We start from the raw sequence: 20,994 nt of genomic DNA on the forward strand, positions 1-20,994 counted from the left end.
GAGTAAAAAGTGTTTTATATTCATGGAAAAATAGTTAAACAGACATTTCTTGCCTACAAAAAAGGCCACTGAATAAAATAAGGGTCGAATTCTAAAGCCTAGAAAACAAATATTTACTCCTAACTAGGTAACAGGTAACTGCTTATAATCAAAAGAAAAGTGTCAATGAGTAGGGACCACAGTTACACAGGTGGAACTCTGCTCTTGTAATTGAGCCTTCCCAATTCTTCCTCCCTGTTGCAGCCCTCTGTACCCTAAAGCTGCTTCTGAGGACTGAGACCCTCTGAAATAGCATATAATGGGACATGAGGTTGCAGCATTGCACAAGCAGAAGACCTTTCTGCACACAAAAGACTTCTCTGGATCAAAGCCAATACCTACAATAGATTGCAATCTTTTTTTTCTTCCACAAAACCTTGCTTTTTATGTGGAATGAATAATTTAAAAAAATATTTCTGAACTAGTTGGCTAACATTTTCTAACTGTGATTGAAGTGCCCTTCCTCAGTATGTTTTGCATTTACCTGTTAGCCCTCAGACAGCATGGCCAATGGTTAGGAATGCTGGATGTTGTAGTCCAAAATATCTGGAAGGTAGTGAGGGATGAATTATTTAATGGGATATAGATAACAAGTTAATTTAGGTCACAGTTTACAAAATCATCTCTCATTTTTAGCTGTATTAATGTGTATGGAGAGAATGTAATAAAGAAAGGAAAATGGTAATTGCCATTCAATACGTAGAGGCACTTTTTATGATTTAGTGCAAGAATTGTGTTTCCATATGAATTACATGAGAAACTGGCCAACATTGATGTCATTATGACCTCTGTAAGAATGGAGGGTTGCAATTGCTGATGGCAACTAACTGTTATTTTAACAAACATTGCTATTTTATGAAGATTGACTGTTTCATTTATGTTAGCCTTGGTGCTGAAATATGAAACAAAAGCAATAGAAATAAGATACATTTGGAGGGAAACCAAATAAAGGATTTATTTGTGATTTCTGTTTAAGATGTTAAGATGTGCCTTGGAAAAAGAGGTATAAAGAGCTATTCATTTGGGATTCAGGCCTGGTTTTGGCATGGAAACAGGTTTGGTTGCCCTGTATGATGACCATGCCAGGAGAAAGATAGGGGAGTGTTCTCCTGGACCTCTCAACAGTTTTCAGTACTGTGGACTGTGGCATCCTCCACGGGGTGACTGGCTGAGTTGGGTGTGAGAGACACTGCATTGCAATGGTTCCAATCTTACTAGGATGGTAGGCTGCAGAAGGTAGTGCTTGGAGGTGCTCTGCCCCATGGATTCGTCATTATGGGGTTCCTTAGGGGTTAGTCTTGTCCCTCATGATATTTAATATCTCCATGAAACTGCTGAGTGAGGTCTTCTGGAGTTTTGGAGTGTGTTGTCATCAATATGCTGATGACATGCAACTCTATCTCTCCTTTTTATCTTCAGGAGGTGAGGCTGTGGATGTGCTGAACCAGCGCCTGGCTGTGACAATGGACTGGATGAGGGCTAGCAAACTGAAGCTCAATCCAGACAAGATTGAGATGCTATTAGTGGGTGGTTATTCTGATTGGATAGAGGAAATTCAACCTATTCTAGATGGGCTTGCACTCTCTTTGAAGGAGCAGGTTCATAGCTTGGGGGTGCTCCGTGAGCCGTCTTTGTCCCTTGAGACCCAGGTGCCCTCTACCAACATGAGAGGGTGGCTGAGCTGTGCCCCTGTCTGGACAGAGATAGCCTGCTATCAGTTATCTATGTTTTGGTAATCTCTAAACTAGATTATTGCAATGCACTCAACATGGGAAGAGGACTGTTGGGAAGCTTCAGCTTGTGCAACATGCAGCAGCCAGACCAATAGCAGGGATCAGACAAACTGGTCACATTACATCAATTCTATCCCACTTGCACTGACTACTTATATCCTTCTGAGCCCAATTCAACATGCTGGTTTTATCCCATAAAGTCCTACCTGATGGAATCCCTCTCCCAAGCTAAGATCAAGTTCTGGGGCCTACCTCTGACTGCCACTTCTGAGGGAGTCTCAGATCGTGACAACAAGGAGAAGGGTCTTTTCCGTGGTGACACCCCACCATGAAACAAGCTCCCTACTGAGACCAATTTCTATTGCCTAGAAATTGCCTAGCACCAATTTTACTATATTTTCAGTGCCAGGTAAAGACTTTCCTGTGCTGCAGGGCATTCAGGTCTACTGGGCCCTGCTAGCTGTTAAAGAAGCTGTTAAGAGTTTTCTTCAATCTGTTTTAAATTTTGTATTGTAAACTTTTAATGATGTTTTAATATGCTGTATCTTTTATTATTATTTTTAATGTGCTGTTGTGAACCACTCAGAAAGCTTTGCTAGGCAGTATAGTAAACAAACAAACAAGATAAATTTCTGCTTTTACATTTGTAAAGACTGCTTATCTCAAGGGAATTTAGTAGTAATAGTTTTTATTTATTTGTTTTCCGAAGTGTTTTAAGCATATCCTGTCTGTCTTCTCTTCATTAGCACATGCCATCATCACCACTGGCACTACTATCATTACCATTCCTCTAATTTCTTCTTGTTCATGTTAGACTGTGTGACCTGAGTGACTTGGAATATCTTGATGAGGAGTTCCACCAGAGTTTGCAGTGGATGAAAGACAACGATATACATGATATCCTAGATCTCACATTCACTGTAAATGAAGAAGTCTTTGGACAGGTTGGTGCTTTTTTTTCCAAAAATTATATACAGAAGGCAAATCTTGTGCTACTTTTTATATGTTCTACTTTCTCTTCCTAGATAATGATTTCTTCTTTGATGGGAAATAATAATATACATATAGTGTTTCTTGCCTCCTCCAAATGAAAAACTTCTATATTGTTTAAAACTATTGAACATTATCATCTCTTACCTGTTCCACATAGTTTCTCATTATTGAAAGATGCCTCTGAGACTACATACAGTGTTACATGCATCTTGAGGTCCTGGCTGTTATTCCTTTATAAAAATCAGCCATTTCCCCTGGTGAAAGTGATTTGGACGCCAAAGTCCCAGGCTCAGATTGCCATGATTACAGTTCCCAAATCTGCTCAAATTTATTTTGATTGCCCTGTTGTTCTTTATCCAAACTTGCAGTAGTAGTTTTGCTTTTAAAAAGAGCAGGTACAATATAGAAATGTTTGGGTGAGATTGGCTCTCTTGAACTCAGTGGGAGTTGAGTGCACAGCTCTGTGCTTCTGTCCCACAGACTTCAATAGGAACCCAAAGTAATTCGCTCCCTCTTCTTCACTGTACCAGAACTGCTTCATCCTGGGATAATGCCATCATTTAGGGAGCAGACTTTCACCAAGTATTCTTGAAATTGTAACCAGCTCAAGTCCTAATTCATATGTGACCACGCCATTGGTGTCTAAAGCCAGGATGCCTGGCCAGGGCTTCATGCTACAGCAGTGAAAGATGCAGTGGATTGCCTGGAGTGTGTGGTTGCATCCTTCGCCAGAGTTACTGGTGCCAATAGAAATGGAGTACTTCCATTGAAAGTAATCACAGCTACCTGCCTTGTGGCAGTTTGAGGAAGCTGCCAAAGCGATACGGAGTTCTGGCCATATGTTAGCATTGCTGTGGCACGCATCACCCTGCAGTACTGCTGTTATAAATCAATCCTTTTTTATATAGGAATTTTACTTTGGGCAGGATTGGCTCAAGCTTCTTTGGTGCCATGTTTGAATTAATGTTGCTGTGTGGGGGGGGGGAGGGAGAGAAGCTTCATTTAAATAATCGCTGTGCAGAATAGAAGGCTTGTTTGTTTTCTCATTTTGAGCAATACTATTAGCCTGAGAGAATGTGTGTGTGTGTGTGTGTGTGTGTGTGTGTCTGAGAGAAAGAGCAAGCTCAGTAAAATCTGCCCTAATTTCACCACTTCAAGCAGCCCCACTTCAAGCAATAGGAAATTATTTATTTATTTATTTATTTATTTATTTATTTATTTATTTATTATTTGCATTTATGTACCACCCTAGCTGCCCAGAGGGCTCTCTTGGTGATTTACAAACATTGAAACCTACCAATCCTAAACAAATAAATAAATTGGCTATACCACGACAGTATAAAATAACATAGTTAAAATGAATTAAATAAATAAATATAGCATTAAAATTAACTAACTTTAAAATATTGGTCTTGACACTAAAATAAAAAGGTCTTGACCTGGTGCCAAAAAGCATATAATGACGGTGCCAGGCAGACCTCTCTAGGGAGTGTATTCCATAGTCGGGGCGCCACCGCAGAGAAAGCCCTCCTCCAAGTGCTCTGTCTCCTAACCTCTTTCAAAGAGGGTTCCTGGAGGAAAGCCTCTGCTGCCGATTTTAGGGGGTGGGAGGGCATATAGGGAAAAAGGCATTCCTTTAGGTATCCTGGTCCCAAGCCATTTAGCCAAGCTCGATATACAAAAAGTTCTGCTTATCATATTAGATTCTCATTTGTAGTATTTTGTGTTGGGTTTGCTTTTAAGATTACTGAACGGGAATTGAAACCTGGAGGTGCCAATATCCCAGTCACAGAAAAGAACAAGAAGGAATATATAGAGAGGATGGTGAAATGGAGAATTGAAAGGGGTGTTGTGCAGCAAACAGAGAGCCTAGTACGTGGTTTCTATGAGGTAATCCACATTCTGTTTTCATTATATTAACCTATTTTAAGACTCCTTTGCATTATAACATCTAGCAGGATTATTTATTAGCCATGTTTAATGAATTCCCATGGCTGACTGAACTGTACCGAAAAGAACTATGTTGACTTTGTTGCTATTATATGCAGAATTCATCATACGCTGCTGAGTCAGGCAGTAAGAGCAGCATTTTACAAGGAACTGGGACACTTAGCAAATAAATGTATGGGTTGAGGAACCAATCACTTAGTCAAATATAGCATGTTGATATTGTTTGCTGTATTATTTCCCTCCCACTGCTATTTGATAAAATTTCATTTGCTTGGGTTAGGCTGGTTCAGTATCTTTTTGTACTAGTGCTCAGAATAGGTACCTGATCTCTGGTCACTGAGATGGGACACCAGTTACAAGATGGATCTATAGTAACTTCCTAGCAATCACTTTTGTGATAGCTCTAAGTAACCTCTCTCAAAGACCAAGGAATGAGTATCTTGCTGAGCTCCTCCTCTGCTACCCACTCTCCAAGAAAACTGTGCTACCTCAGAAGTTCAGCTTCAGAGCGCCAAGAGTCATCACTTACATTAGCATGCTCCCAGCAGTGATTTCTGAGAGCCGAACACCACAGAAGCAGCTCCTGCAGGAGCATCTGATATGAGGCATTGACATTGCACTGCTTATCACCTTGATCTGCCTTCACCTCATCTATCTCCATTTTTATTTTATAATTGTTGTGCTTTTATTATAAGTTATTGTGTTTAATTGTTTAATATATATTAAATTGTTCCTATAAAGCTTCTGTAACTGCAATTTTTGGGTAGGCAGGTGGGGTATAAATCAAATAAATATCCTGAAATCCTTTTATTATTTGTGGCTAGATTCATTGTAAAATCTATGAAGATTTGCAGCCAAATTGGGGGGAAAGGTAAAGTTAAAATAAACCAGTTGCAGTTTTTTTTAATCGGGTATATTCATTTTCTTCCCTAGGTTGTTGATGCTAGGTTGGTGTCTGTATTTGATGCAAGAGAACTGGAGTTGGTTATTGCTGGTACTGCAGAAATTGACTTAAGTGACTGGAGAAACAACACTGAATACCGAGGAGGTGACATTTTCTAAGATATATATATCTATATATATCCCCCCACACATGCAAACACATTTTGGTTGCAATTACCCTCTGTAGTTAGATCCTGAATTAACTAAAGAAGGAATAAATGGCTAGATTGTTCTTGAATTTCTTTCTGAAAAGTTCATTTAACTCTTCCAATTTAGTTTAATTTAGTTTTAGAAATCTGTTGCTGTGTAATTTTAGAAATCAAGCACTCATATTTTAAACTTTACTTCAGAAGACTTTGATTTTCTAACATAACTATTGGAGTGGGGCAGTCAGTTTCATTGGATAAAAGGGGTAAAATCCAAAACAGCAAGGCTACTAACATGTGCACCCCAGTGGTTAATCTGAGCTATCAAGGTATGCTCAGGCTTAATTTATTACAGATGGTAAAGCAGCAAGGATTGGAAAAGGTTAGGCTCTCCAGTGAAAGATGAGAAGCTTCCGTATTCAGAGATCATTCCTTCAACAGATATCTTTGAATTAATTGACATTTGGAGTTCATTCCTGGTTCTTTTGAAAATGATCCAGAATATGCTTAGAGAAGCTGTTGAGGTCAGATTGCTGATAAAATTCATCTGACATGCCAGCATGCACAATGGAACATTCTCACACATGGATTGATAGGACACTAATTGAGGTAGTTATTAGAATGTCGATGCCTTCATATTTAGAAGTAAATATAAACTAGGACGTAAAAAGCAGCTATAGGGAGGCCTCAGAACTTGTGGGTGAACAGTGAGGTTTTAATCAATTTTACATTATTTTACTTTAGTGTACTTTTTGCGCGCACACACACAGATTGGCCAGCAATCCGGGTACTACAGATTGCTGTTTCCTTACTGCTACTGGTGTGGAGATGGGGTGGACTTGGCTGCAGTAGGTCACACAGGGGCCCCACAGATGAAGCCTTGTGAGAACTGTGGACTTGTACATCCCTGTTTTAAAATATTTTGAAGTAGAGGCCCTTTTTGTCATTCTCAAATATTTCCAAAAATTTCCACCACATGCACTTCTGTTTGATAACAGTGGCATTTTTTTTAAATGGCTACATTTATTTGACTACAAAGGAATAGAGCAGGAGTGGCCAAAGCAAGGTTCACAAACTACATGCAGCTCTTTGAGTTTATTTTGGAGCTTGCCCCCTCTTGCCACTCTCACCACCCTCTTACAGATGCCAACATCTGACATTTACCATATGTGCAAGTCTGGCCACCCCTGGAATAGAGGATCAGTCCTGAGAGGGGTTGTATAACCACAGGCACTAAGAGGAATCCAAGAGAAAATATCCTTGTTCCTTCTCATAGTTGGGTGATACAGAGTGAGCAGCCTTCTGACCTGGGTGTCCACATGTACACTGGCTGGAACCCTACTAAAGAAATACTAGAAAAGCACTGTCCATGGTTAGTTCCTCGGTTTATAAATAACCTTAAAAATCCTTAAATTACTAATATTGACTAATGTTCTGAAAAGAAATGAAAAGAAAAAAGAGGCATGAACTAAATTACTTTTACTGAGGTTGATTTAGGGAAGTCCAAACCAAGAAAACCATTAATATAATATTTGACATTTGTTTATGCTTTTCAAGCAAAATGGCAAAAAGATAATGTTATCTTTATTCTTTCCAAATAGGGTATCATGACAATCATATTGTAATTCGATGGTTTTGGGCTGCTGTAGAAAGATTCAACAATGAACAACGGCTAAGGCTATTACAGGTAGGCAACCAGTTGATGCATATAAAACACATTGCTGACTGACATTTAAATCTCAAACTATCCAGCTTAGGCTGGCAAAAATATAAAAATGTATATTTTTTCAAAAGTAAATTTCTTGATAATTCACACATTTCCCTGTGGATATTTACTGGCATACATAGAAATGGTAGCTATTGGGTGTTTCTACCATCTAAATCTTTTTACGAATTGGTTTCAACAAAAGTGTCAAGTTGGTTATGTATTAATTATTGTGTTTCTTCCATCTATGGCAGCCTGGTTGGAGCCAGTCTCGGCTTAATCTGCCTAGCTGTTTCCTGGAAGTTGGGAGAATTTCATTCTCTCTCACCCTTTCAAACGGTACCCAACAAAGTTTTTGGAGCTACAACTCATTTCTGTGTTTTGCATAGTTATGGATTCTAAAAAAATAAACATGGACGTTCCCAATACAATAAAATAACAATCTGCAAGCAGGACATCAAGCAGGATGCCCCAGAAAAAGGGAAGGGTGGATGTATATCTGACATCTCTATAATCTCCTTTATCTCCAAAGCAAGCCTAAGATAGGCAAATATGGCCTAGTCTGGCATTTGGAGTGCCTTGTATTGTGTGTGTGTGTGTGGGGGGGGGGGTATCTGTGCCTCCCACTCTTACAGCCTTTTTTCCTATCATTCATTTTTTGTATTTTTCTAAAAAATAGGAAGTGATGCAAACTTTTAACAACTTTATATTAAACCATGAAGTAGTGTTAATATTGTAAGTCCTGTGACTGTTGCTCACTATTGACAGCAAATTAATGTGAATTGCAAACCCTCATTTCATTATTGCAGACCATTTTTTAAGGACTCCTCCATTTGAAAAGTTTGCTGAGTGGTGTGAATATAATATTTGAGAAAGCCCTCTTGGGTACCTCAAACTACTTGTAGGATCCTTGAAAAGACCTGAAAGTCCTTTTCAGTTAAAAAAAAGTCCATCTGGTAAAGTGTTTAGAGCACTGGAGTTCTGAGTTCTAGTCTCCATTTGGCCATGAAGCAGAGTGGCTCTCATCCTAACCTGACTCACAGGGTTGTTGTGAAGATAAAGTGGAGAGGAGGAGGATCATGTTTGCTCCTTAATAGCTTGCAAGAGATTCCTTGTAAGAGGAGAAAAGGTGGGATTATAAAGGCAATGTAATAAAAAGAACCTGTGCCATACCTTCTAAGGCTGCCTCCAAGATATCTGACAGTTAAACTCTTTGCATGTTTATGCAGAAGTAACTCTGACTGTGCTCATTAAGGGTGATAGGACTGTAGCCCAAGACACCAATCTTGCAGTATGTATTCAGGGGTTGAAACACAGCTGGTTTCCCTGCAGACATTGTCATATTGTGCTATCTTGAAACAAAGAATGCAAATAGAAAGTGGAACGTACTTTTCTTCATTACCCACCCTGAAGTCAGAATGGGAGACTTCTTCCCACCCGCATTGCCATCACCCAAGAGAAACTGCTTCTTAATGGGGCAATCCAACATATAAAGTCTCTTCTGTTTCTGGACCCTAAGGAACTCTATGCCACTATAACTCAGTTCCACAAGTTGACACTGTTCTGTTACTGGCAACTCTGTTAGAAGACTTAAGAACTTTCTGAGTTAGCCAGGATGCAATCCTAGAGAGAAAATGAACTATTAAACAAGCAATTTATTAAAGGGATATTTTGTATGTAATGAATTGCTTAGGGGTTTTCAAAAGACTGTTAGTGACAATTCTTAAGAAGTCAAGAGACTTCTTACTGATCCATCAGCTGCGTCCCTACCTGGAGAACGATTGCCTGGCGACAGTGACACATGCATTGGTAACTTCCCAATTAGACTTCTGTAACGCACTTTAGGTGGGGCTACCCTTGAAGACGGTCCGGATACTTCAATTGGTGCAAAACAGAGCTGCCAGGTTGCTGACGGGGACTGAGCGTTGTTCTCATATAACCCCAGTCCTCCATCAGCTTCACTGGCTCCCCATTGAAGTCCGGTGCTGGTGCTGGTTATCACCTATAAAGCCCTTAACGGCTTGGGACCTGGTTATCTAAAGGAGTGCTTGCGTCCATATCTGCCCTCCTGCCCCTTGAGATCGGCGGCAGAGGCCCTTCTCCGGGAACCCTCCGTGAAAGATATTAGGAGGGTGAGTACCTGGAGGAGGGCCTTCTCTGCAATGGCGCCCCACTTATGGAATGCGCTCCCCAGAGAGGTCCGCCTGGCGCCGTCGTTATTTGTTTTTCGGCGCCAGGCCAAGACCTTTTTATTTAAACGTTATTTTAATTGTTGAACTTATGTATTGATTTTATATTTTATTTATTGATGTCTCCAGATTTTTAATGTAATTGTATAGTTATTTATTTGTATTGGAAGCCGCCCTGAGGTTTTTGTCAATGGGTCGGCATATAAGTGTAGCAAATAAATAAACGTTGTTGCTACAAGCCACTTGATCATGGGTCTTCAAACTACGGCCCCAGGGCTGGATCCCGCCCGCCATGCCCATTTGGACTCACTGCGCGGGTGCCCATGACCACACGTGCACCCATGCCCCCCTCTGCCCACCTTGCCCCGCGTGCGGGGAGGCAGCGGTTCGCTTTCTCGGAGAAAATGATCTCCAAGTGAGCAAGACGCTGCCTTGTGCACCTGCCTCATGGCGCATGCCCGCCCCTTGCCTCCCCTCGCCGTGCCTGCCCACCCACACACACCTTGCCTCGCTGCACCCCCCGCCTCAGTGTGCACGCCCTCATGCGCCCCCCCCCAGCCTGACCCGCGTGCACCGCTGCTTCCACCTTTCCAGCCCGTGCCCAGCACCAGCAGCTTTTGACTGGCCCCCTGGTGAAAAAGTTTGAGGACCCCTGCACTTGATGATTTCTTTTATCTCCAGCTAAATTCCCTAAACCTGCACCCCAGCCAAATACACTTACAAAGATGTATAGCTTCTGGTAGAGTCTTCCTCTGACACCAAAGCTCTTTTTATATTGCTGGTTGTGTGAACAGTGTATATGTTTTTTCACTACCTGCTTGTATAACCACCTCCTGGCAAGATCTTAGGGCAGCCTCATGGCATGACACAACACCTGCTTTCTATCCCTGATAGTCACCAGCCATTCCACAAAGAAGGATCAGTTTAATATTCAGATCTGGGGCATCCACACTCTCCTTGCCTTTCTCCTGGTCTGTCTGAAACAACACTTACCCACCAGTGGACCTTTTTCCAAACTCTCCACAGGCTACGTAAGCAGTCAGCTGTCATTTCCCAATTACCCTTTCTTACCTAGCTAGAATCCCCAACAAACTGAATTAAATTTACCTGAACCAGGAGCCAACTAACGATACTCAAAGCAATTGATTGTTTCATGCCCTTCACTAAGCAATCACTGCACACGTGTTGTCTCACCTGTATTTTAAACAATATAATGAGAAGCATTATATTGAATGAATGTATCACAGATGAAGCATCTTCTTCCTGTAATTATTTATGGTTTTTTGCTTTGGGTTTTTCAGTTTGTTACAGGTACATCTAGTATACCTTATGAAGGTTTTGCTTCTCTGAGAGGGAGCAACGGACCAAGAAGATTCTGTGTAGAAAAATGGGGGAAAATCACTGCTCTGCCTAGGTAAGTAGCACTGAGCATCTTAAACATAAATCCAATAGACATTTTAATAATTCAGGTTTCTGGGACTAAATGGTGCCTTCTTAACTGACAAGCAAAGTTGTTTCTCTTAGCACGTTTTAGAATTATATGGACACACTGTAAGCAACTGATGCCTGTTGCTAACCGATGGTATATGTTCTGCTCTTTAGTTCAGCTTCATTCAGCTTCTGTATTTTTTTAATCTCAAAAGCTACCTTCCTTGTTCTGCAATTTTCTGCAGTTATTTACAAGCCTACTTAGGTGGCACTGAAGCTATTCTTATCTGCTTCTCTTTCCACCTTCTTTCCTGCCTTTGTCTATGGCCATACTTGCTCTCATAGTAATTTGCTTCTTTTACCTGTGGTAACCCACAGGGCTTTGCCGATAACATTGTGACACTACATAAGATGTAATAAAGTCATAGAAGGTTTAGAGCAAAAGGATGTGGGTCACTACAACCAATACCAGGAGAAGCTGAAATGCGGGAGGTTGAGCAGGAAAAAGTAGAAAATGAAGCAAAGGTTAGTAGAAACAAAAATGAATTTGGGCTTACTTTTTCCAGCAGTTATACTGCATCAAATATACTATGTAAGCAATATTTCAGAAATAAAGAAAAATGGATTGAATGAGAATAAAGAGAAAAAGGAGGGGAAAATCCATACACATTTAAGAAAGCAAGACATAACAGAGGAAAATATATAAGTAGCACTTTATTGTGGAAGGTTTTAAGCAACTTTTCAGCTCAAGTTAGACATATTATTACAAAACTCTTGCAGAAAATATTTTAATATATGGGGCAGAGTACAAATGCCTAATCTGGATAATGGGACTTTCTTCATATAGCTTTATCAGTAAAATATGTACTCTATTAAACTCAGAATGACCTCCCTTGTTTATTCAAAAAAAAAAAAAAAAAAAAAAACCCCAGGACTAGGACTTAAAGCATTTCATAAAATATAATCAAAGATATTTAAGCATATTTTAATACATTTAAAAGTGAAGGGCATTCATAGGGTTGCTATAAGTCTGAGACAATTTGATGGCACATAACAATAAAAAATATTAGTAATATTCAACTTCATGTGTTGAATATAAAGTTATCTGATCTTTACTGGAGATGCCAATCCCTCTGTACTCATTTTCTTCATATTTTTGGCTCTGTCCAAAACTAACATGTGTCTTTTTTTTCCCTTTAATTTGTCATATTACAAGAGGTAATCATTCTTCTGATTTCACAGAATTCTATTAGGCTATTTAAAGAGAGAATTAAAATCAGTTTAGTATTTACAGACAAGTACAAAATTTGTATAAGTAATTATTGGAAGACAAAAATAGTTTGCACATTTCTGGGTAGATGAATATGATTTGGAAGATAGTCTTGTTAATAAAATTAACTTTTTTGCAAGATGCTATGAGAAGCAGACAAATATATAGAAGCAGTCTTTGCTTACTGACTTATTAAATAGCCAGTTTTAGCTTTTGATACTTCTTATGAAATGGTGTTATGCAGCACTTAGATCTTGAAGAGTATCTAACTTAATTGGTTTCCATGCAAGCAAGTCCCATTGTGCTCTTTGTTTGCCTATTATATGCTATTGAATTCTTAAATAAGTTTTGACCATCAAGAGGGAGCCTTGCATCTTGTTTTAAATTTTGTTTTGATACCATAGTAAATTAGTTAAACATATATGGGCATACTGTTGTTTTGCTACCAAAGTTTAATCCATTTTATACCATTCAAACAATGGTATAATTATAGTACCAAGTGATGTACATTGATGAAGAGATTCTATATTTTGATGTGTCCAACATCTGAGATTTTAACTGGTACATATTTTCATGGAATTCCACTCTTAGAAACAAAATGTGTGTGTTTATAAGTGCTATTCTCAAAATAAATATGAAAATTAGAGAATATTCAGCTTAGCCATAGTTCTACTATATACATGGAACATAATTTTGTACTATGGAATTTGGCAATCCTAAACTCATGCTGGCTAATACTGCATTGTTTTGAAAGAACCTCTTCTTATTGCAATAATAGTATGTTTTCCCCAACATACTATTTGGCCAGAAAGTATTCCTTTTGCCAGAAAGTATTCCTTTTAATGGAAAAATGCTTATTCCTGAATGTAATGATTTGATGACTAATAAACAAATTTTTAAAATACTATTGAATATTTCTAAAGACACACCACCTTAGTATGGTATTAGCAATGTTGAATCATTGCTGTGTATGCCTGTCAGGATTATTTCACGCAGATCTGGCAAATGTGAGTCAAAAACCCCTGCATGGTTTGCCATTTGGAACTGTATTTTGATGCACTTACATATATCTCTTTTCCATTATCATTGTTAAGTTCTGAAACTATGGTTATGGTTAGCAGAGCAATCTGTTCTTAGCATTCTTACTAATTTGTACTCTGTTCTTGGTATAGAAACCCAAATCATCTGTTTTCTTCTATAGTTAAACAAAGGCTCATACAGAATCTTTGTGCCGATAGAAAAAGCCCTAATGAAATGGAAAAACTGAAGATAGCCACTAACAGAAGATGCTTTCCTCAGTTGATAAGAGCTTTTTCATCTGCACTGTAATATAATCTCTTAGTCAGTTAAAAGTGTAGTGCTCTCTTTGCTTTGTTCCCAACTGTATCTGAACCCTTGACAGATGTGAGTGAATAATTTGCTGCATTCGAATATCATGATAAACTATAGATTGGCCTGATAATGATCCATAGCAAGTCTCAGTCTAATTTTTCCCATCCCCTCCTCTGCCATGGCCAGAAGGAGATTGGAACCTATTCTTCCATTTTTTGCCTAACTGCAGCTTGTCATGCCATCCAAACTAGCAAGGTGTAGTTTATGTTAAGGAAACTTTGACTTTGAAACAGTTCAGCTTGAAACCATACCCATTATTGCTCAGTCTGAGCCCTTGCACGGCTAAATTGCACAAACTGGGATCATACCAACTGTGGGCTGGTTTGCATGATCAAATAAGTATTCAGGAGGCCTACAGCCTCAGGTTGTTGCCTTGTCCATACCAGGGTAATGCAAGTTATATGAGAAATAAACAACCCTCACATAACCCTTGGCCTATTCTAGGGTTATGTGAGGGTTGTTCAGTCCTCAAACAATGCCTGCTATCTGAGTTTAGATGACATGACAAGCCATGTCTTCAACATTCACAAGTCATAAATATCTAATGACTGGATATTCACTGTCAGGCACCACATACTCACAGGCTCATGCACACCACAGTCCACCGTGGCTTAAACAAGTTGTGGTGGCCTGTTGTGATTATGTGAACCGTTTCACTGTGAGTATGGTTGAGGTACAGGCATTTGACCTATGAGCAGTATAGATAATAAAATAAATATTTTAGCATCTCCCTTGAGTGCATGGAAGTTTTCCTAGAGATAAACCTAGTCTTTAATTATGAATTTTCTTGGTCTGGTGATACTGGGTCACAACCTTAGCATGATTTAGAGTATTTGTAGCCATGTGAGAGTTTGTTTAAACAAAGCATAAGATAACAAGACTTCCACCACCTAAACTTTAAGAAAGGCGCCTTAATCCCTGTAAACCACTTGACCGCTTCAACCTTAGTTCTGAGCAGAATGAAAATGATTTGTTTTCATAAGATCCCTGGCTCCCCTATGCATAGCTCCTTCAGCCTCAGCGGTACCAGCTTCAAAGGCTTTTCTATGCAAACACTGAAGAGGGCTGGCTAAGGCTGCCCACAATATGAGGCAAGGAGTGTCAACGAGTATCTGCTGCAAGCTTGTCAAAGACAGGGAGATCTTGTCACAGTACCACTGGAAGCTGTCTTAAGATACAGCCTTGGAGCTCTCATGGTTCCAGTCCATTCATGCTATAAATATATCCACAGAGGGGTCTGCTGAGGGGAGCCAGCATTCTATGCACCCTTTTTGAGGTGAATTAGGGCCAAGCTTGATGTGACAAAGGCAGCCACATTCAAAGCTTTCACATCGAAAAGCAAGGAACTTTCTTCTTCTTCTTCTTTTTGACAAAACTGAAGTGGTATGTGAATTAGGGAACCGGAACTCTTCCCCTCCTTCCATCCTTGCATTTTCTCCTTAGCCCATCTGGGCTCCAGTATCATAGCTGACTGGGAGAAAAAGCCTGCAGTGATGGAGGGTAGGAAGATAAGGAGTGTGTGAATGTGTGGGGCTGTATGCTTGTGGGGTGGGGATTTAGCTTCTCTCACCCACATACCACTTTTGCTGCAGAATGGAGATGCTTACCTCTTTTTTAGATGTGGTTGGGACAGACATGAGATCAAGAAGTGTGGATGGCCCTATCATGCCTTGCTTGGCTTTTACTTAATATATTGACTGTGAAGTCCACTGAAATCATTATGAATTTACATACATGAACTTTTTAGCCAAATTATATTGGACTTTGGACCTATAGTAATGTAATTGTTATACATTGACATGAAGACATAACGTTTTATCATTCTTGGAAAAATTAGAAACTTTCTTGAATATAGTATGCCCTAGGAGAGCACAGTTGGGTTAAATACCATCTCCCCTCCAGAAAACTAAAGTTGTTATCAAGGTAGAACTAGAGCTATTCTTTTTAATAAGGTTTTGCTGCCCTGCTATAAAAGAATAATTAGTTACAAATTCTGTGGGACAAGTTTGCCTTGTTTTTAATTGCCTTGAAAGTAAAAGAATTCTGTTCTGTTATTAGTTTTATTAAATAAAGTGATTTCTGTATCCAAATCTGCCTGAGAGGCTTCATGACATGCCTTCTGAGTGGAGAGGAGGAACAACCAAAGTACCGTTATATTTATTTCAATTCCGTACACATGGAAAGTTCTAAAAGTAGCACTCATAAGAGGTGGTTAAAATCATACCATCTGGATCTATGAAATCAGTGCTGTCATTAACCCTGACCAATGTGGTCTCCTCTACCACTTCATCTCTTGGGCAGCTTATATACTCCGAGACCCTCCATGCAGTTCTCATTTCTCCTGATTTTCCAGCAAGGAGACCACAACTGTTGCTCTACCTTCTCATTCACCTTCAACAGAGGCAGCTAGCTGTATTAACCAGCTGTACCTCGCTGCCTTTGTTTTTCAGTCCTCTTGGCCACCATGTAGAGGATGAGTGGATAGTAGCAGTTGCCTCCTCCTCTGGAGCTGGAGAGACCGAATGAAAGGGCTTTCTAGCTCTGTCTTGTTTGCTTATGGAGAGATAGGCTGAGGCTGAAGAGCAAAGACAGACAGGGATGATTCCACATAGTTCCTCATATATAAGGTAATGTGAGGAACAGCATCAAGACTGCTACTTTTTGGTTCCTCACCCAGGGGAAAGAAGAAGAGCAGTGGTTTTCAGATTGTTTCAGTTCTACAGCTAGCATGCTCATGCCAGCCCAAGTGCTAATACCTGGCCTGTACATTGATGTCCTCATCACTGACCCCTTTCTGGGTATTCATTGGATGTGTAGGGGGGCTCTGGGATCATAGATTTTGGCCCTCTGGTCCAGCCCTGGCAGTATAACTCCAGGGATAAAACTAATCAGATAATCTTTTTAAAAAGGTGTTTTCTCCTGTACAACATGGAAGAGGGCTTTTTGATCTTGCCTTTTAACACCTTTAAATGTGTTCCCCCTTCACTCCTGTGCAATAGATTTGAGAGAGATAAAAGTCGGAAGAAATTTAAAAAGGATATATTCCAAAACTGCTGCTTTATCTTAACACATTCTCCTTGAAGGCAGGATACTAGAAAGCAGAGGCCTCATTGCTTGAGATGAAAGGCAGAGAAAGAATTGGGAGTTTGCAGTTTGTTTTTTAAACTTTAAAATCTGGGTATGGTGGGGAATAGCTCTTGCTCTCCATTCATATGTTTATTTTTATGTGGATGCCTAAAGTCACTGAGGATTTCTCCCTTCATTTTTTTTTCCAGAGCTCACACTTGTTTCAACCGTCTCGACCTTCCCCCTTACCCATCATTCTCCATGCTGTATGAAAAGCTGTTGACAGCTGTTGAGGAGACAAGCACATTTGGACTTGAGTAAAACATAAACCATAGTGCCCCGCATCTTGGACCTTTGCGGATTTTTCCTCAAAGAATGCAGCAGTGCTTATATTGCATTATCAAGCAGAAACTACTTTACAGTGCAATGCAAGTAATGAGACTAAATGAATAAGCAAAACTGGATTGGGGAGCACTTACAACCTCTGAATTAGCCACGCAAGTATTCCATAGCAAGATGGGGGTGGCATGTAGGAAATACCAACAATCCATAATTGAGTTTTTTTTCCTTCTGACCGCCAAACTTTTAACATTTGGCACTATTTAAAAACAAAGATGTGATGAAAAGTGATCTGCAGCATCAGGGCTACTGCAAAATCTTCCACTTTCCAGAAAATGGATTTCACCAGAGCGTAAGAACAGAGTTCAAGGCAAAATATGAAATTTGTTAACCCACTACAAAATTGTAGTAGATCATGTAACACTGGCTTGGTTTCTTTCAATCCGGTAAAAGTTTTTTTCCCAGTGGTACAATACTATATGTCATAAACAATACAATATTAGATTATACTATACATGCTATACCTAAGACTATGAGTGCCTGCATGAGATCAATAACGTTTCAAAGATACAATACAATGATTGAATTTTTTTTGAAGGAACATTGGCAACAAGAGACGGCCTGTACAAATGTATATGCAAATCGTGTATTTGGCAAAAGATGAGCTATTGTAAGAGATAATGACTGAGTTTATGCTTTATACTGCATGAAGAGAGTGCTTTAAAAAATATCACAGCATATCAGGAAAAAGAACTCTTACACAGTTACTTTTGTTTATTTTTATAGGTTCATGATAATTGATTTCCTTAGAGTGTAAATAAGAAAATAGCAGACAAAAATAATTTTTTTGCTTCTTTTCACTTTTCCATACCTAGATATTGTTCTTGTGTTTAATTCTTTGACCACTCTCAAGGGAAATATATATATAGTTATATATATATATGCCTTTTATTTTTATAAGGGTAAGATATTCCCGGAACTATTTTTTGCACTGAATGTACCAAAGTCAAAGGGACATTATAATCTGACCAACTTAAAACTGCATCACTCATACAAATCTGTAGGAAGTAGTTGCTTTAAAGAACAGAGCCTTCTTCACAGTGCCATGTCTGTAGATAATCAGGACTGTGCACATTTAAGTAATAATTTTCTAAGGCTCACTACATGTAATTATGTGTAATATGCATTTATTTCAAATGCATTTGATTTGTTTTTCATTCATCAACTAACTTTACAGAATACAGCTCAATACCAATATTTCGTATTTTCCCTGCAACTTTTTTTTTGTACAGCACTACAATGGATCTGGAAAAACAAGATGGCCAGCACTTAAGAGGATGAACTTTCATGTAGGAATGACTCCACTTTCATGTTTAGCAGTGAACCATCTTCAAGATGTAAACTGTTTGTAGTGTCTTTCTAAGCCTGCATTTTCACTGAGTAGTTTTCTTATCAATGTTTATTAAAATGAAGTACTTTTCTATGGTATATCTGAAAGCATGAATCCACCATGTTAAATAAGCTTTTAATTTTAGAAACATTAAAGGTTTTGAACCTGTTCCTCACAGAGATTTCCAATACTGAAGCTTGCTTTCATGTAGCGCAGTGGAGAGAGGGTATCCTGTTTTCTTTTATTCTTATAATCTCTGAGGAATTAGTGCATTCATTCTACAGTACTCTACTAGCTTAGATAGCTCCTGTGGTATTTCAGGGCCTGGTACTGAGAGAGGCAGATATGAAACAGGGAGTAACCCTCGAGCTTTCACCCTCTTGGTACTCCTGATGGATGCTTCATGGATTCTCTTCATAGTAGTCATCACTGTGAGAAATGCCTCCCACTCACCTGAAACCTGGCTTAGCAAGAGCAATGCTCTGAAGTGAAGACTAGTTTATGTCTTCCCTATTTAGTATGCAGGTTCTATGGGGATGGAGATAGCAATTAGGGAAAGAGAGGTCACCCCAAAGACACAACTAAACTAACTCCCACAAGTATAATCCCGTCCAGGTTCTACTGCTTCTGCCCTTTTGCAAGTAATGAAAAAATTCAAACACTTCACTCTGTTTGCACACATGTTTAACAAACATTGGTCGCAGCCTTGGCTTTCAGGTTTATCAAAGAATGATAATAAAACAGAATAACGCTCCTCAGAATGGTTCATATTTCAGGAGTGAGATCATTTGAAATAAGATGGCAGTGCTGCTTTTAAAGGACCACGAGTTCTGGTCTTTATAATGTTATTTTTGTATTATACTGGTACTAAGGAAAATTCAAAATGGAAGCTAAGCCTATAATCCAGAAGACTGTAGGTGCAGGATATTCCCTTGCTCGGTTTCATTTTCTATAGCTGGTAATTGAACTCGCAGCCTGCCTTGAGGTAGTAATCCAAAAAATCTGGATATGAATAGTGAAATATTTGGTGTGGGTGAAAAATGTTTAATCAAATATGCTCAAGGTCAGCTTTAAAAAAAACACCCTTAACATAATAAATGAGTTCACCTTTAAAAAACTAACAGCAACAGATTTCTGTTATTTTCTAGTTTATAGTTCCCAAGTTGTCCATACCAGTTAATTTCCATTCAGGATTCTATAAAGCATCTGTGTTTAGATAGGTCCTAAGTATGATTCCTGGATTCCTCTTTTTTTCTTTCTTACCTATCCTAAGTTTAGGGATGAAATGATGATAGGTTTTAACTAAAATAAATCAACCCTACTGTTATAATGCTGCACCTTCAGAAGAGTGCAGTTCCCTAGATTATGATGGATGCCCCTAAATTTGGGGATGCTTCTGCTTCATGGAAGGATATGAAAAATCTATGCAATATTTATACTTCTCTCCTTTCGAATCCGGCAGCCTTAGTCTCAGTGCAGAGCATTTCAAGTTGCATTTGAAATACCCAAAACCTGCTTTCCAAACCTTTTTGCCATGGCCACCCTATAATATTTGTTGCCACTTGTTCATAACCTATTTTGCTTATGTATGGTGAAGACAGGCATTCTCAGAATCTTTCCAGATATTGGAAAGGTAACATTTGCCTGCATTCAAAAATATTCTTTGTTCACAGGATGAGGGAATGGGAAGGAGCTCAGGTGAGACTGTTTCCCAGATTTTTGAGGGCACAGTCTAGAGAGTTAGCTTTTAATCATGAGATGGTAATATATAGAAGGAAAGACTCAAGGTGGCTCACCAGTGTTTCTACCGGCCTACCCCAGTGTTACCTAGTCTACCTAATTGTTCCTGTGCTTATTTTCAGACAGAAAAAACAATAGAATACTGTGTACATAGGAAGGAATGGTGCCTCTTTCCATCAAGTATGTTACAAATATTATATCATTTTATTCATCACATTCAACTACTACATTTATTCCCTCATTGAACTCAAAGTAGCTCCATGTGGTTTCCAGGCTGTCATCCCTTCAAGCGCTGACCAGACCAAGACCTGTCTAGCTTCAGCACAGTGGCTGCCTCTTGTGTCTTCAGCACAAACACTTTTTACAGTTCTTCATACTGTGAATTAATATACAATGTGTAGACAGAATTTGCCATTTTTTCCATGGCAAAATATTGTAGTTTATAGGGGAGGGAAAGGGGGATTCCCTGCAGTAGATATGTTTGCTGAGGGGAAGACTGTGCAACACCTGTTTATGAAAAGTCCATCGATTCCCTTGATTTAGTTCTTTGCCCTTCCAACTTTACATCCATAAGAAAGTGTGTCTATATAATCAAGTGAACTGAGAATGTAGATTGACAAGAGGAATTAGCAGGGAGGCAGTGCTGGGAAATTCTTGTACAAGGTGTGCCAT

At 39.2% G+C, this 20,994-nt stretch overlaps 1 protein-coding gene across 1 annotated transcript in view; it reads left to right on the forward strand.

Annotated features, from left to right (window-relative positions):
- The window catches only part of HECW2 (HECT, C2 and WW domain containing E3 ubiquitin protein ligase 2), a 202,388-nt gene extending 183,629 nt beyond the window's left edge, over nucleotides 1-18,759 (forward strand). The window contains exons 25-30 of the mRNA XM_044432035.1: nucleotides 2,587-2,716; nucleotides 4,509-4,655; nucleotides 5,649-5,763; nucleotides 7,405-7,490; nucleotides 10,999-11,111; nucleotides 17,063-18,759. Coding sequence (XP_044287970.1) covers nucleotides 2,587-2,716; nucleotides 4,509-4,655; nucleotides 5,649-5,763; nucleotides 7,405-7,490; nucleotides 10,999-11,111; nucleotides 17,063-17,174 — 703 coding nt within the window. The 3' untranslated portion in view covers nucleotides 17,175-18,759. The remainder of the gene's footprint in view (nucleotides 1-2,586; nucleotides 2,717-4,508; nucleotides 4,656-5,648; nucleotides 5,764-7,404; nucleotides 7,491-10,998; nucleotides 11,112-17,062) is intronic.
- Nucleotides 18,760-20,994: the final 2,235 nt, after the last annotated feature.

Source organism: Varanus komodoensis, unplaced genomic scaffold (genome assembly GCF_004798865.1).
Source record: "Varanus komodoensis strain SLA01 unplaced genomic scaffold, ASM479886v1 scaffold23, whole genome shotgun sequence".
NCBI classification, from domain to species: domain Eukaryota; kingdom Metazoa; phylum Chordata; class Lepidosauria; order Squamata; family Varanidae; genus Varanus; species Varanus komodoensis.